The sequence below is a fragment of the Papio anubis genome, chromosome 10, assembly GCF_008728515.1.
Source record: "Papio anubis isolate 15944 chromosome 10, Panubis1.0, whole genome shotgun sequence".
Classification (NCBI taxonomy): Eukaryota; Metazoa; Chordata; class Mammalia; order Primates; family Cercopithecidae; genus Papio; species Papio anubis.
The window spans coordinates 81,723,894-81,741,128 of NC_044985.1; the positions used below are offsets into that span (position 1 = coordinate 81,723,894).

A 17,235-nucleotide genomic window follows, 5' to 3' on the forward strand; every position below is an offset into this window, starting at 1 on the left:
CAAGGGACAGATGCCATGAAAAACCATTTACTTGCTAAAATCCAGCACTGTGGAGGTGATGAAGCAGTTGAAGCCGTTTTTGTGATCAGTTCACTCTATGGTATACTGTTGTTATTGTGTCTGCACTTTTGTTCTGGCATGTTTGCAGAATTACTTTTTGGACGGATCAAGTAACCAATAATTTGAGCAACAATTTAACAGTAACTTTTTAGAGCGAAACCTTACCAACCAAATACCAGAATATATTTAAAAAATATTCTACTAATATTTGTAACTATCTTGATAGCCTTTGCTGTGGGGTTTGGGCCATCCTCTGTCTTTCAAGCTGTTATAAATGATATTTTTTGAAATGGGAATAGCATAAATTGGTCAGGTAGAGAGTTCTATAGAAGCTCCTTCTGTATTCGGCTTATGACACTCATGGCGGTAGTATGAATTCAGATCTCAGGGTCATTTATTATCCATGGAAAGTTAATTTGAGATATTGGAACTTTTAAACAGTGTTTGTTTATTATGCTAATGACAATCTATTACTAAATCTCATTTGAAATGCAATTAATTACCTTCATCACCTTGCTAAAGATTGACATTAATCTTCTGTCCTATCCTGTTAGTTCTGTTGACATAGAGGGAGATGGTCACAATGATGGGAAGGAAAGAGCAGAGAGCAGGGGAATCAGCAAGCAGTGACTGCTATTATTTTATTGAATGGTTCTTTTATCAAAATGACTGCAAGAAAATTCTTAGAATACCAGTATCATCACACAAACCTAAATTCATAAGACTTCCTGCAGTTGAATCATATTTTTAAAGTTTAGCTTGGGGTTTTCTATTATTCAGCTCACTGGTGTTGAAGCAATTTTGTTGACATTTTCTGTAAGTGGATTAGGCTTGCAGTCATTTGCCCAAAGCAGACAGATGGCTTCTTAAACAGAGCACCCCCGTAGGAACCTATCTTATGGTATCTTCAGAAATAAAACAGGTCTGTCACAAAAGATAATGTTTGGCATTAATTTCTTTTGGTGACAAATGATTTCAGTTCATTTTTACTTTCTCCGCTGGCTTAAATGAAACAGCTGTTTTACATTTTTTATTCCAATAGGAGCAACGCTTTTGTGTTTGACACTGAACAATGTTGTAGTCTCTCAATTATGAATAAGAAAATAAGCTTTTGAGAGGGGAGGATGATGCCTTTTGGGTTTCCCCAAGGAAAGTTGCCACATTAATGCAATTGTCATTTATTGGACTAATGAGTAATGCAATCCTGGCTTTTATTCCGTCGCATTTTATTCTCTCCACTTTGTCAACTTGTCTTTTTAAGTTTCAAGGTGTTTTTGTTTCCTCACATTTTTACGAGGCAAAGGACAGTGGACTTCTCTACAACAGTTATTTCTGTTTATATAATAGAATATTAATTGCTAACCATCATTAGAATTTTCCACGTATGGCAGGCATTGTTCTAAAGAATTTAGATGTATTATCTCTCTTAATCTCACAAAAAATCTATGAGGTGAGTACAATGATTATATCCAGTTTATGGATGAGGAAACTGAGGCACCCAGTAATCTTGCCCAAGGTCAAAAAGCTAGTAAGTCTTGGAGCCAGGATTTGAGCCCAGCTACAGTAAGAGTGGAGCTCATGCTGTAAATTCACTTATAAGAATGGTGATATGGTTACGATTCAAAGTCTCTAGTCTAGATTGTTATTCTGCGAGAGAAATGAGGAATCCTAGGCCGGGCGCGGTGGCTCAAGCCTGTAATCCCAGCACTTTGGGAGGCCGAGGCGGGTGGATCACGAGGTCAGGAGATCGAGACCATCCTGGCTAACATGGTGAAACTCCGTCTCTACTAAAAATAGAAAAAAACAAAAACAAAAAAAAAAAACTAGCCGGGCGAGGTGGCGGGCGCCTGTAGTCCCAGCTACTCGGAGGCTGAGGCAGGAGAATGGCGTGAACCTGGGAGGCGGAGCTTGCAGTGAGCCGAGATCGCGCCACTGCACTCCAGCCTGGGTGACACAGCGCGAGACTCCGTCTCAAAAAAAAAAAAAAAAAGAAAGAAAGAAATGAGGAATCCTTAGAATCAGATTTATTTCTTCATCACTCCTGGGGTTCCACTCCTCAGCTTGTGTGTTCTGCCATCTTGGGCAGCCAGCTTATGTGGAAGGCTTGTGGGGGCTCATGGGTGCTGCAAGGAGAAATCGGTACAGGGGCCCTGAGAATGGACTGATGAGGCCTCACATTAGTAGCATCTTTCAAAATCTTCAGCGGATGCCTGTCATGAGTATGATTCTTTAATAATGTTCTTTTTGGCTCTGATCCGTCAGGGCTTATGATGATACCTTTGAAGTGAAAACTAGTCATTTTTTCCAGCACTTCTCCCACTCATGAATCCTCTACCATTGCTTTTGTATTTCAGTTTTCTGAAAATCTGACTCAGATTAAAATTACTAAATGCCTCCAAACCCTGTACCCACACTGAAGACAAAAGCTAGAAATCAAAATATCAGTGCAAGGATAGTATCTATGTCTGGGACATTCATGAAGTTCTATCAAGAAATTCTTTTGTAAACCAAAGAAGTCTTAAGCTTATTTTTCTCTTCTGCATTTCTAAGATCTATTTGATGACATGTGCACCGTATCATGTAATGTACCTAAATTAAACAAAACACACACACAAAAAATAAACAATATAGTGATTAAGAAAAACAACTCTTGGCCCGGGAAGCCGGCATTATTAGTTGTTTGCTTCACACTTGTTTCTTGTGTGAATCTGGGCAATGTTTTTTTTGTTTTTTGTTTTTTTTTTTTTAGCTTTCTTGGGTCCATTTATTCACCTGTAAAGTTATAAAAGCAGTCCTTTGAATAGCTCAGAAATTTGAAATAGTTACTAAGAACTGTTATTTAACAGAACTCAACGATACTGTCACTAAAAGACACTTCATTGTTTTCCACTTTCAGTGTTTCTTTCAGTATAAATGTCAAGGAAACAAAATAAATTCTAAATAGAGAAAACATAAGGAAAAATGGAATGTGTTAGGCAATTTGGTGCTGTGCCATAAAGGCGGTAACCTTCCAGAACACTCTCCCATACCATGTATATCTGTATCTGTAAGACTGGAGGAGGATTCTTGCCTCTCCTCCAGGCAAGTATCAAAAAAATCCTTGTACTGCATTTCACTGATCATAAGATGCCAAGAAATAAATGAAGATGCCTGCTCATCTTGCAAATCATAGCTCTCTTGTTACATTCTGTGGGAAGGCTTGTCTAATCTCCTAGTCCTCACAGCAATACATTCTTTTCCCTCAAGTACTTAGCATAATTTAAGGTTACATATAACTTGATTTTTGTGGATGTTTTATATATACCTGTATCCCACACTAAACTTAGGTTCTATAGGGGCAGGGATGATGTCTGTGCTCACTTTTGTACTCCCCAGAGTCCAGCCTGGTGATTCTCAATGAATTACCAGTACTGCCCCCTAGGGTGTGTTCTGGAAAATTGTGGAGGTGATTGGGAGGATTCTCCTGCCATTTATTGGAAACAGACAGAAATATTTGATGTCATGCTCTGGGCAGGACAGTACAACATAATGAAAAATTGCCCTGTGTCCTGCAAGATTTCCAATAATTCCTGCCTGAGTAAACCCTCTATATTAGTCCATTGTTATACTGCTATAAAGAACTACCTGAGACTGGGTAATTTACAAAGAAAAGAGGTTTTATTGACTCAGTCCTCCATGCTGCACAGGAGGCGTGCCTGGGGAGGCCTCAGTGAACTTACAGTCATGGCATAAGGCAAAGGGGAAGCAAGCACACTTCACGTGGTGGCAGGAAAGAGCAACAGCTAAGGGGAAGTGCTACACATGTTCAAACAACCAGATCTCCTGAGAACTCACTATCACAAGAACAACAAGGGGGAAATCTGCCCCCATGATCCATTCACCTCCCACCAAATCCCCTCCTGCAACACTAGGGTTTACAGTTCAACATGAGATTTGGGTGGGGACACAGAACCAAACCGTATCACCTGCTAAAATACAAATCAGAATACTTTAGTGTATGATATTAATTAATTATTATTATTTTTTACAAGAAGTTGTTTGAAGGCCAATACTTGTGTAAAAGGTAGTTATTGAGAGGTATGTCTAAATGAAATAAAGACATTGTTTCCAAACTATTGAATAATTTACTCACCTTGGGTATTTTGTCCACTTGATCGTATAATTGCTACACAGTAATATTGGAACAAAGTGGAAAGAGAGATAATGGTTTTAACTTGATGCTTTATTTTTTATTATTGATAATCCATGGTAGGCATCTGCCTGGGTCCCACAAGGTATCAGCTGATATTATCAATCACAAGGAAAATGGCCTTTGAAGTACTTTTAAAGATTTGGCAGTTTTGCTGGGCATGGTGGCTCACGCCTGTAATCCCAGCACTTTGGGAGGACGAGGCGGGTGGATCACCTTGAGGTTGGGAGTTTGAGACCAGACTGACCAATATGGAGAAACTCCTTCTCTACTAAAAGTACAAAATTAGCTGGGTGTGGTGGCCCATGCCTGTAATCCCAGCTACTCGGGAGGCTGAGGCAGGCCTGGGAGGTGGAGGTTGCTGTGAGCCAAGATTGCACCACTGCACTCCAGCCTGGGCAACAACAGCAAAACTCAGTCTCAAAAAAAAAAAAAAAAAAAAAAAAAAAACAGGTTCAGTAGTTTTGATGTGGTGTATGGACATTATTTACTTCCTCATTTATGGGATTATCAGCTTTTTCTTTCCACAGTGAAGGTTTGTATTTGTCTTGGCATGTTATGCCTACCTTAATTGAGGTTGTTTCTTTCCTACTTTTATTCTATGCAAATACATCCATTCTATTGCCATTATTTGTTTTCATACTAGTGTCTATCTGTACATTTGCATTGTCATTTTTCTATAAATATGTATTTTTTGTGTGGAATGGCATCTGATCTTATTTCTCTTTCATATCTAATTGCATTCATATTAGGTAGAGGCATCTGCCTACTTCAGGTTTCTGGTGTGCCTGCCTGACCATTCACATATGGTAATACATGTCATTTTATTTTAAATGACCATTCCCTTTTTCTCCTTTATAGTATAGCTAGGGTATTATATCTACTTTATTTTAATAAGAAATAAATAGGTTATATTATCTATGAATTTAAGTTTAGGGTAATAAAGGAAACTTTACAAAATATTTGTTTCAAAGGGTTGGTTTTGATAGGTTGAGAACCACAGGCCAAAGTCTGGTATACAGTAAGTGTTTAACAAATATTTGTTTGCTGGATAAGTGAATGAAATGGAAACTAAGGTGCAAGTCCTCATTAATAGCTAAGAGAGACCACCATTGTTCCCAGAGTACAGGGAAGAGATGGGTGTATCTCAGTTCACATATACTTAGCTTTGAACAAGGTATAACAGGGGCAATAAATGGGAATTTGAAACATTAAATTTAGTACTTTTTTTTTTTCCAAGATGGAGTCATGCTCTGTCACCCAGGCTGGAGGGCAGTGGCGTGATCTTGGCTCAGTGCAACCTCCGCCTCCCGGGTTCAAGCAATTCTCCTGCCTCAGCCTCTTGAGTAGCTGGGATTACAGGCGCCCGCCAACACACCCAGCTAATTTTTGTACTTTTAATAGAGACGGAGTTTCACCATGTTGGCTGTGCCTGGCCCATACTTCTTTTTTAAGCTCTGGTCACCAAGTGCATCTCAATGCAGTGGGTTTTATTGAGTGATACAGATGTCTTCCTCCAGTAACAGGACCTGTTGTCAGCATTGTTGCCACTGGATTATTAATAGGTTTTTATTATATTATTATTAGTGAGTAGTGTTTAAATAATGTTGAAAGACTTCACTTATATGTAGAATTCTATATATACAAGGACATAAAAATTGTCTCCTTATATTAAAACTATTTTTAAAAACATGGCTAATACAAGGGTTTTTGGCTTAAAATGCAGTCATTACTATTTTGAAGTAACTGGAGTCCTTCATTTCTTCAACGTTCAAGTTAGTTGACATTTCTTGATAAATAAAGCTATTGTAACAAAGAAAGCTTGATAAGAAAGCTATTGTAACAATGCAGGTGTTATTTGAGAAGGAAATGTGGGAAAAGAAGATCTTTCAAATTTAACTTTCAAATTTAATTTTCATTATGTTGAATTTTAACAGGGTATGATTTCAAAAAATTTTGAGCCTTTCATATGGCTTATTAAACATGTCATCTGCTACATTTAACAATTTTCTGGGGACTCTTTGGCATTAAATTATTCTTAACATTTCTTTAAAGTGTCTTCTATACTTTATAAATTATTTTTTCTTGAGAATTAGATTCTCAGGAACTAAAAAGATGTATTTATATTCGGTTTCCATAGTTTTCAGAGGTATTCAAATTAATCAGAGTTCATGACCAATCCTAAAATACATGTTTTACATAACTAATTAAAAAATGAACTTTATATACAGTTACAAAATCCAGTGTCTCAGGTGAGCATGTCCAGTGTAATTCTCTTCACGTTCCTATACAGATTATTTTTATTGCATTATATAATAAAGATTTGAAAAGCAGAGTTTCACTTGTTTTGGGTTTAGAGTTTCAGAAGAATAACAGATAAAGCTTCATTCAGCCAAGACTGTTAAAACAGAACTACTCTACGACTATCCATCCATATTTCTTGAGTATTCATGGAGTAAAAATTTAACTTTTTAAATAGCAAGTAGAAGGCAGTTGAAATATTTGGTTGCTGAGGTGTTGCAAAACAATAAATCTGAACATTGATGACTTAGTTCAGTGGACACTTCTATTTTTGTGCAAAATTAAGGTATTTTATATGCAATTTCCTAATAGCTACACCTTTGTGCCTTTTAACTCTTGTTAACATCTTGTATATATTTCCTTCACAGATAGGCTTTCATTCTAAAGAGCAAGAATTCCAGGCCATCTTTAATAACTTCACCCAGTATTCCAAACAGTGTAACATACCAAGAGTGTAACATCAAAAAAAAAAAAAAAAAAAAAAAAAGTCTGACATGACATCAAAACATTTTTGATCTGTTGTTTTAATTTCTCAAATGGAGGACATTGTAGCAGTTGTTTTTACCTCTTCAGAGCAAAGGAGTAAACTTCTTAAATGATAGAGTCGCAAAGGATGGTTTTTGAGTTAGTAAGATGGCAGTTGTGCATAGCCCTCCACAGTATGGTCCACCAGTGTGGTCCACCAGTGGACCAAATAAAGAACTACTCATCCCACTATGATGTCCGTGACTGGTTTCTACTGCAGCACTGTCCAAGGGTGATTCCACTGTGGGTATGGATTCTCTCATGGATAAAAGAATATCAGAAAACTCAGTCTGCTGATGAGTGTGGGCTGAGAAATACCCATACGAGTTGACCTGTGGACAGAGCTGCATTTGTTTATGTGTGTAGTTTTGTATATGTGAGGGTTTTACTATTCCCAGAGTCCCAATTAGCTGCTTTAAATATTTGTGTTGTGCTCTGAAACAACCCACTCATTTCCTTTACACGTGATGAGAACACTAGTTATGATGTTCTCCTGCTCTTTTGTGTACTAATATCACAAGGGACAGTGCGGTTCATGGGAAAAGTGGTTGTGAAGGAGCCAGGGATGTCTTTTGTGAATAATTCTGCGAGATTTGTAGCCAAAACCATTTTCAGTGGTGGTGGGAGGAGGACTGCATTTCTTGGTAAAAATGGAAGTCACAGAAATCCTAAACAGCTTTTGATGGATTATAAGATATATAACTAAAAGATAATTTACGTGTAGAATTCTACCCTATTTTATGGTTAGGATATAATGAGATGTGTGTGAATTGGTTTATGTTTAGTATATTAAGTGTTCAATAAATGTTAGCTGCTGTTTAGTGTTGTGACAATATTTCTTGTCAGTAGTAAATTTATTAGTAGTAATCAAAATTGTGGAGATACATCACCACAGCAGTGCATGGCAGCCCAATTTGCAATCTAAATTGCATCAGTTATTTCCTGATTTCTAGATAATGTATTTTAATTATAAGTTAATGCAGCTGGAAAGATTTAATAAGGAATGCTTAATGTTTGTTTTTTAAATATTCACTAATCATCACTCATTTTAAATTCAGAATTTCTATAATGATCTCTGTGGCTTTGCATGAGTCCATGTCACTTTCTAAATGTGTTGGACCTGCCAATGGAGCCTTACATCCAGAAGCCAAATCACTGTGGAGGCTAAATGGTGGACATTGCTCTTGGGAGTTCTGTTAGTCTTGTTGTCCCATCAACATCAATCTACCTGAGCTGCTCTCTATTACCCTTACTTTCTTTTGAGTTAAAGCATCCTTCTCATTTTTTTTTCCTGAAGGATCTGCAGTACCAGAGGATACTTCAAATCCCCATGAGATTGCTAGTATAGAAATGCCGGCAGCAGCTTGACATTTTTTTTCAAGTTGAGTGTTCAGTGATCAACTCATACATTAATTCTGCATTTCATGTCATAACAACCCTAAACTTATTTTAGTATACAAGAAGTGTTTCCATTTCTATATCACCAAAGAAAATGAATTCTCCCGGGGTTCCTCTTCTTCCCCTAAGACCTCTGTTTAGGGAGAATAAGATTAAAACACTTTCTTTTTTTTTTTTTTTTAATTTATTTATTATTATTATACTTTAAGTTGTAGGGTACATGTGCATAACATGCAGGTTTGTTACATATGTATACTTGTGCCATGTTAGTCTGCTGCACCCATCAACTCGTCATTTACATCAGGTATAACTCCCAATGCAATCCCTCCCCCCTCCCCCCTCCCCATGATAGTCCCCGGTGTGTGATGTTCCCCTTCCTGAGTCCAAGTGATCTCGTTGTTCAGTTCCCACCTATGAGTGAGAACATGCGGTGTTTGGTTTTCTGTTCTTGTGATAGTTTGCTAAGAATGATGGTTTCCAGCTGCATCCATGTCCCTACAAAGGACGCAAACTCATCCTTTTTTATGGCTGCATAGTATTCCATGGTGTATATGTGCCACATTTTCTTAATCCAATCTGTCATTGATGGACATTTGGGTTGATTCCAAGTCTTTGCTATTGTGAATAGTGCTGCAATAAACATACGTGTGCATGTGTCTTTATAGCAGCATAATTTATAATCCTTTGGGTATATCCCCAGTAATGGGATGGCTGGGTCATATGGTACATCTAGTTCAGACATATGAAAAAATGCTCATCATCACTGGCCATCAGAGAAATGCAAATCAAAACCACAATGAGATACCATCTCACACCAGTTAGAATGGCGATCATTAAAAAGTCAGGAAACAACAGGTGCTGGAGAGGATGTGGAGAAATAGGAACACTTTTACACTGTTGGTGGGATTGTAAACTAGTTCAACCATTATGGAAAACAGTATGGCGATTCCTCAAGGATCTAAAACACTTTCTTAAGAGTGACTTGTTAGATTATTTTTTAAATGTATACTACAGACAAATACCTTTACATGGCTTGGCTGACCTGAATATCGTGGGGCGTGTCGGGGGATGGTTTGGGGATGAAACTGGATCAACCTCGGATCACCAGGCATTAGATTCTCATAAGGAACACACAACCTAGATCCCTTGCAGGTGCAGTTCACAATAGGGTTCACACTCCTATGAGAATCTGATGTCTCCGCTGATGTGACAGGAGGTGGAGCTCAGGCAGAAATGCTCACTCACCCACCGCTCACCTCCTGCTGTGCAGCCTGTTTCCTCACAGGTCACAGGGGCTGGTATCAGTCCATGCCCAGGGCTGGGGATACCTGCCGTACCTAATACATTTTGGAGGAAATGATATACAGGACAAAGATGTTTAGAGGGAGATCTGGTATAAGCTGGCTGATTAAGAGAAGTTTGGGGGTGTTTGTGACAGAGTAGAGAGAAAGAGATTGCTAGATGATTAGGGAAAGTTGCTGCGTATAAAATGGGAAAAAAGCCAGCATGCCAAAGGAAAATGCCAGGGTGGTGGTTGTTAACAATCAAATTTGCCCTCTCTACGATTTTCACCAGAATGTGTCTTTTCTGGTTCTGGTGCCTTGATTAGGAAGATCCAAAGAAGAGATGCAGGTTGTGATTCCTTGAACCACAGAACAGAAAGATGACTGCTATTTCTCCTTCACAAAAAAAGAGAAAACAAAAGTTTATATCGGTGTTTCAATGTACACTCTTCACAACACAGCCTTTCATGTTTGCTTCTTTTAGTAGTTAATAGTTTAATGACTTTTTTCTGCCTGTATGGGACAGCCAGTGTGTGTTGTCTCCAGGGTTATCAGGAGATGATGTAGCTGTGTTAGTTATGCCCTGGTACAAACTGTTTTCTCCCATTGGCCATTGTTTTCTACAGAGACTGACTTCTATTTACCAGAAATGGCACAGTCTGGCATTTGGATGCCACCTCATAGAACCAATGAGACGACATTCTGGATTATTAGAATATGTTTCATGCAATGTTGTGGGAAAAGGGGATGTGAGAACTTTATGCATTAGTAGGATAAAATGATGGTTTTGCATGTTTCACTGTTCTCTTGCAATTAGGAAAGTTGCCAGTTTTTCTACTGCTATGCTTTTAAAATGCTTGATGAAACTTTCAAAACTAAATGAAAAGGAAACACTTAAAAGTAATACTCTGAAAATGAAGGAGGATATAATCTCATTACTAATAGATTATTTTTAAAAGAATCTTTCCATTTGTAAAAATAGTAGTACATATACATTATACATATCTCTGTAAAACAGACTCCAGTAGATGCATTTTAAATATTAGTCAAATTCTTAATAAAATATAGATAGTACCAAGATACTTATTATATATAGTAGCAGATAATGTTAACCACTTTCCAAATCACCTTATAGCATTGTGATTCCTATACTTATGATCATTTAAATCATAAAGAGCCCTTCAACATATTGTCTTTAATCTTAGAACTGTGAGGAAGGCTGAAGGATATTTTCATCATTTTTGCAGAAGAGAAAATGGCCCAGATAAAAATTGGTGGAAGATGCTCTGACCCTCGTCCCCGCCAGTGTGTTCTTGCTCTGCCCTGTCTTCTGATTCCGGATGCTATCTCTAAGTTGTGTCAGGCTGTGTCACATGGGCAATACTTTTCTTTTTATCTGCATTGCTTCTATGGGTAACAATGAATAGGAGTCTTTAGGGTGCGTTGCAGAGAGTGCCTGCTTTGCTGTTAAAAGATGCCTATCAAGTAGTGGTTAAAACCACAGACCCTGGAGCCAGCTGCTGGACTTTAAGCTCCAGCTCTACCACTTAGCAACTGTGTGACTTTGGGAAGGGTGATTGTGCTTTGGGCCTCAGTTTTTTTAATCAGTAAATTGAGAATAATGAAAGTACCTATCTCATAGGGATGTTGTAATGAATGATTGAATGCACATATATAAAGCACAAAGAGTGACCACACCGAGCAAGTGCTTCATATGTTGGTCTGTTATTATTATTGCTGAAGAGTTGCACTTTTCAAAGTGGATGTGACTTCACTTATTGTTTTTTAACTTTATGTTCTGGGATACATGTGCAGAATGTGCAGGTTTGTTGAGCAGACTCATTCATGATGTCTAACCTGTTTAAGAACAGACTTCCCAAAGTCTGCTGGTATAGTGGATGTTTTTTCTTTAGAAAATATATCTCTCACTGACAGAGTCTTTAGGCTCTAATCTCTAGTCTTTAGTCTCAGACTAGATTGTGAACATGGTGTGGGGAATAGAGCACTGATCCAGGAGGCTGAAGGCCTGAACTTTAGTCCCAGCTCTGCTATTAACCAGCTGTGACCTTGGGCCAGTCAATTAACCTTATCAGGCTCAGCTTCATTTCTCCTCATGAGAAGGCAGAACTATCCACCTCCAACTCTTCTTTCAAAATCCCATACCATAATTGATGTACTTGAGAAGAAGTCCGCTTTAACACAAACATCAGGCAAAGTCCAACTATTTAATCATCCCATATAATTAAAAGCTGCTATTAGAAGGATTTAGCTTTTTTTTTTTTTTTTTTTTTTTTTACAAAGGATAGAATTGGCAGGTGCACGTTTAGGTTTTGAGAAATAAAATATTCCAAGCTTTTGTAAAATACAAGTTTCTTCGTACATCCTAAGGAAAAAACATTTATCAAATTAAAAATATAGAATGGCCTTTCATAAAATAGGTGAATTATCCTTTCTCTGACCCTCTGCTTTGTAGAATAATGCTCCAGCAATCGTCATAACCCCACATCCTTCATATTGTCCTTCACTTTCAAGGTCACACTTTCAGGCACTGCCGTGAGAATGGAGAGGAGAGGGAAGAAGCTACTTCCTCCTCTGTCTATGCACCGTAGACACCTGTCCCCGCTCCCCCACACTCAGTCCTTCAGCCGTTGGGCCAGTACCAGCATATGCACTTTACCATTGTAACAATGAAGTAAAATAAGAAATAAAAATAGCAGGAAAAGAGCTCTGTTGGGCACTGATGTAAATGACAGCTAATGTGTTCCTGTAATCTTCATTTCCTTTTTGTTTTGATTAACATGTTGAGCTTCTGTAGATTCTTCTTCTCCATCTGCCAGGTGGGAACATCGTCTTCAGGATGATGGGAAAGGCAGAAGTAATGTGGGTAACTAATAATTCAACAACAGGCAGATTGCAAGGATGACCCAATATATTAAAAAAACCAGCTCACCAAGCATAAGGGTATGTGACTTTACAGAAGACACTTTGCTTTGTAAGCTCTTGTACAGAGGGGGAGATTTTATTTTCAGTTCTTTAAGGAAGAGCTTCTTTCCTTGTTTTCTCCCGAGACTAGGAATGCTGGATCTGGGTGGGGTAGGTATTGCAGCAGTGTGCAGAGTCTCACACCATATGGTGATGGAAGAGTTGATGTCCTCAGCACATAAAGAGGAGGGTTCCTCACAACAAGAATCTCAACAGACTGCCAGCAACCACATAGCCAGTTGGTCAGGCTCAGGTTGAGGTACTTGGCTTAACAAGCAAAGTCACTTAATAATGTTAGAAAAGAACCTTGGGTTAAACCCTGGAAAAGTGAGCTTGTAGGTCTGGGTCTGTTTCCTTATTCAGCAATGGGCAGTAAGGACACAGAGTGATGTCACTCAGCACATTCCTGGCCCATAACTGTCTTCTTTCATGCCTATTTTTTTCTGTTTGTAGGGCCAAGGAGATCTGTTGAAGAATGCCAAGAATGAAGCTTTAGAAAACATGAAGCAGATCCAGCTGGCATGCTTGTCCTGTGGACTGAGTAAAGCCCCCAGCAGCAGTGCTGAGGCCAAGAGCAAGCGCAGCCTGGAAGCCATAGAGGAGAAGGAAAGCAGTGAGGAGAATGGGAAGCTGTGACTGGGCATTATTGACACGTTCACCCATCTTATCAAGGACTCTGGTTTCTCATTCTTGTTTTCTTTCTTTAAATGTTTTAGAAGTTCACAAAATCATGCCCTCTATGGGGTATTGGATATAGATATTTTCACAATGTCAGTAGTTTAGTGTAGTTAATTTATCTAAATTAAAGCCTTTAGTATCAGTATTTTAAATTCTGAGACAAGTGTCAACACCCCTGTGTGGATGCCTGTGGAAGAGGGTGTGTGTGTGTGTGTGTGTGTGTGTGTGGGTGTGGGTGTGTGTGGCAGAGAGAGAGAGAGAGAGAGAAATTCTGTTACAATGTATTCCGTGTTGCATTATTCATTTAGTGAGTTATTCCTTGATCATTTTGGGACAATTGTGTTCATCTGAAATTCTGAAGAGCACTTACTGTAACCTGCCGCTGTATTTAATTTTACTTCTCTGCCTTTGACATTTAATTTAGTGATCATAGCATAGTTTATTATTGAAGGAAGCCAAATTTATCAAAGCATAGATGTTTTGGTAGATTAAATATAGATTAGAAAAATTCCTAAGAATCAGAGTAGAAATAAAAGTGAATGAAAGATTAAACAGATGATCAGAATTTCTAGAAAGATTAGCAAAGTCATTTCTTCAGTTAGAAAACTTTAAAAAATATTTATTAAATAAAATCAAACTTTAGGAAGTTTTCTGTAGTCATTTACTAAGCATATTATTTCACTAGAAAAGCTGATCATAGGTGAATTTATACCTGCCTGTGTGGTACTCTGAAACACACTGAAAGCTCTGTTGCAATTAGGATTTTGATGTGACAATAATATTGTTGTATAATTTCAAGATTTGTAGGAAGGTCTCATTCTTCCAAACTGAGAGTCTAGCACTCATTTTCTGTAACAGATATGGCAGCTTAGAGGTCTTGGCTTTATTTGTTTGTAATTTAGGGTACTAAATTTAAATTTAAAGATATTGTTCAAAGAATATCATGTCATCACATTGAGCTGATATAAATTCTGTGGGTCAGATAATATCTTTGTGATAATTGAAGAACTAACCATTTACCAAACATCTATGATATAACCCTAACACGCGCAGAAAAGCATATGTGCAAAAAGAAATGACAAATTAGGGTACATTTATAATTGCATCTAGATAATTTTTACCCTAATGTCTTCATAAAGTACTTGAGTGTAATGTTTGTTACCTCCAACAGAACTAGATGTTCTATGGTTATGAAAGAATATATTTATTTAAAACATTGCTTTTATTTTGAAAAGCTTCTTAATTAATTTGATTAACAAATATGCTAATTTGGGGAAACCTAGAGAAGATAATTGTTGAAATTTTGCAAATATAAACATCTCCTATAGCTTCTGTGTTATTTCTGACTTCTTAACACTATTACGTTCATGTTGCACATTACTGAAAGAGTAAAGATATGATAAAAACACTTATTGTTTTCTTTTATTGCAAATTGAAAAAGCAAAGCTAATGAAAATGAGTTACTACATCAAAAATATCTTAAAGAGTTTGCTATTTCCATGGACCAGATATGATGAAATTATTCCCTGGGTTTAAAACTGGGCACTCGAGGAGGAGGAGGTACCTGAAGTCATTTGAAGGCAAGTTTCCAATGATACTACAATGACCTGAAAAAATTTCTTTACCCTCTATTATATTTAACTTGCTGGTGGGAGGAATAGTGGAATGCAGTTGTTAAGCCCTTTGCGGTGAAAAAGAGGTTCTAAAGACAGAAACAAAACCCACCTCACATCAGCTAATTGGTTGATTTTACTAGTGTACCTCTTCATCTACTTGAATTCCATTTGGTAAATCCATGTCTTTACTGGATATACAGTTAGGCGGGAAGAGAAGATAAAGGATGGCAAATGCTCAAACGATATTTATACATTTATTTACTCCAGAGTCAAATCCAATCCTTGGAAGTAGCTTCCCTAGTTTATTTTATTTGTCCTAGAGCTCTACTCACACTTAGGACCTACCCAACACTTCTCGAAAACATAACATGGATTCTGCCTCATCTGATGCTACTGCTGGCAGTGGGTCGTCAGCCATACTCTGCTTCATTCCACTGGGTGTCCTTGCTAGATGAGGAGTGAGATGTGGAGCAAGGAGGAGCTTTGGATTCTGGGAGTGGAGCAGTGGCAAGGGAAAAGTCTAGCCTCCTGTGATGTTGCTGTCTCCAGATAGAATAGCAAAAACAAACAATGTTTTTGTGTGTGTATTATGCCTCCATGACATTGTTACATTCTATGAGGAGCATCTGCCTCCTTTCTAGACTTGAACTGTGGTAGAAAAAGCCCCCTTCTCTCTTCTATCTACTTAGATTTGGTGATGCTAGGAACGTAGTGTTTTAGATATTAATTCTATTTTTATTTATTCATATTTACATCACCAATGGGATCTGAGGTGGTGATGACAGGTATTATCACTGGCATTTTACAGGTGAGAAAGCCCAAGGCCATTGAGGTATAAATGGAATAACTGGTTTTGAACTCGGGTCTGTCTGATTTCATGTGCAAGATTATATACTTAGTGATTTTGATTTTAAATTTATTCTCAACATTTTAAACCAGACTATTAACTCTTACCTTTATAACTACAGATACAAAGAGCTGTATCATTTATTTTCTGAATATAAAATATCAATGGTCAATATAAAAATACAAAAATAGAGAACTATATACAACAGAAAAGCAAAATTACCCACTATTAACATTTTGATTTATATCCGTTTAGACACTGTTTAGAGTTTATACATACATGTAAATATGCTTTTATTTTAACAAAATTGAGATATTATATAAACTGTTTGTAGCAGGGTGTTTAAAATTTTAACAATATGTTATGGATATCTTTCTATGTCAATAAATGTGTATTTACATTAGAGTTCCAAGCCTTTGAACTGAATCTAGTCCAAAAACGATGTGTTTTATTTGGTCATTGAACATTTAAAAAAAATGTTTAAGCAATAGACAGCTTTTGAAATTCAGAAAATGTTACGTACAATTCAATGTCCTGCGTGTTTTAAAATACTGGATAATCTAACAACAGAGGACACCTCCCACTCCCCACCTCACAACCACCACACATATACTTTCTTGCTTGGCATCAATTAATTGAAACTGCCCTCTCCAAAAGGGGCATATGCTGTCCAATTTTCTAGAGAGTCTTTTCATTCATTTATGTTACATCTGGACCCTGTGGACATGATAGGTGGTGAAACTTGATGAAAATTATCATTTATTGAGAGGCAAAATGAGAGAATTGCTTGAGGCCAGGAATTGAGACTAGCCTGGGAAACAAAGTAAGACTTTGTCTTTAAAAAAATTTTAAAAATTTAATGATCATTTATAATAATTACATAGTATCTTATTATATGGCTTACCAGAATATATTTAACCGATCTCCTATTGTTAGACTTTACTCACCTAATATCTTGTTATACAAACATTCCAGTAATAAAATCAATTTTTGCAAAGTTGTTCAACTTTTTCTTTGGGATACATTTCTAAAAGTGGAATTCTTGGGTCAAAGGATACAGAGATTTTTTGTTTTGTTTTGCTTTTGGTTTTTAGGGATTTTGAGATACATTGCCAAATAGTCTCTGGAAAACTTGTTCAATTTAAAACCCCACCAGGAGTTTATGAGAGTGCTCAAATCTTTGCTAATGCTAAATTTAATTTTTCTTATTTTCGTCTTTGCCAATCTTCTAAGTTACAAAAATCTTATTTCTCTTTATCTTTAATCTAGAATGAGATTGGATGCATATTAATATGTTCATTGACTCTAAATAATCTCATTAAAAGTAAAAACTTTCATACTCCAAAGGATACTACC

At 37.2% G+C, this 17,235-nt stretch overlaps 1 protein-coding gene across 4 annotated transcripts in view; it reads left to right on the plus strand.

Moving 5' to 3' along the window:
• Window positions 1-16,876, plus strand: part of PLCL1 (phospholipase C like 1 (inactive)) — a 347,516-nt gene extending 330,640 nt beyond the window's left edge. For all 4 annotated transcript variants that reach the window (XM_003907771.5, XM_031651445.1, XM_031651446.1 and 1 more), the window contains one exon: window positions 13,192-16,876. In XM_003907771.5, coding sequence (XP_003907820.3) covers window positions 13,192-13,374 — 183 coding nt within the window. In that variant the 3' untranslated portion in view covers window positions 13,375-16,876. The remainder of the gene's footprint in view (window positions 1-13,191) is intronic.
• The last annotated feature ends 359 nt before the right edge of the window (window positions 16,877-17,235 follow it).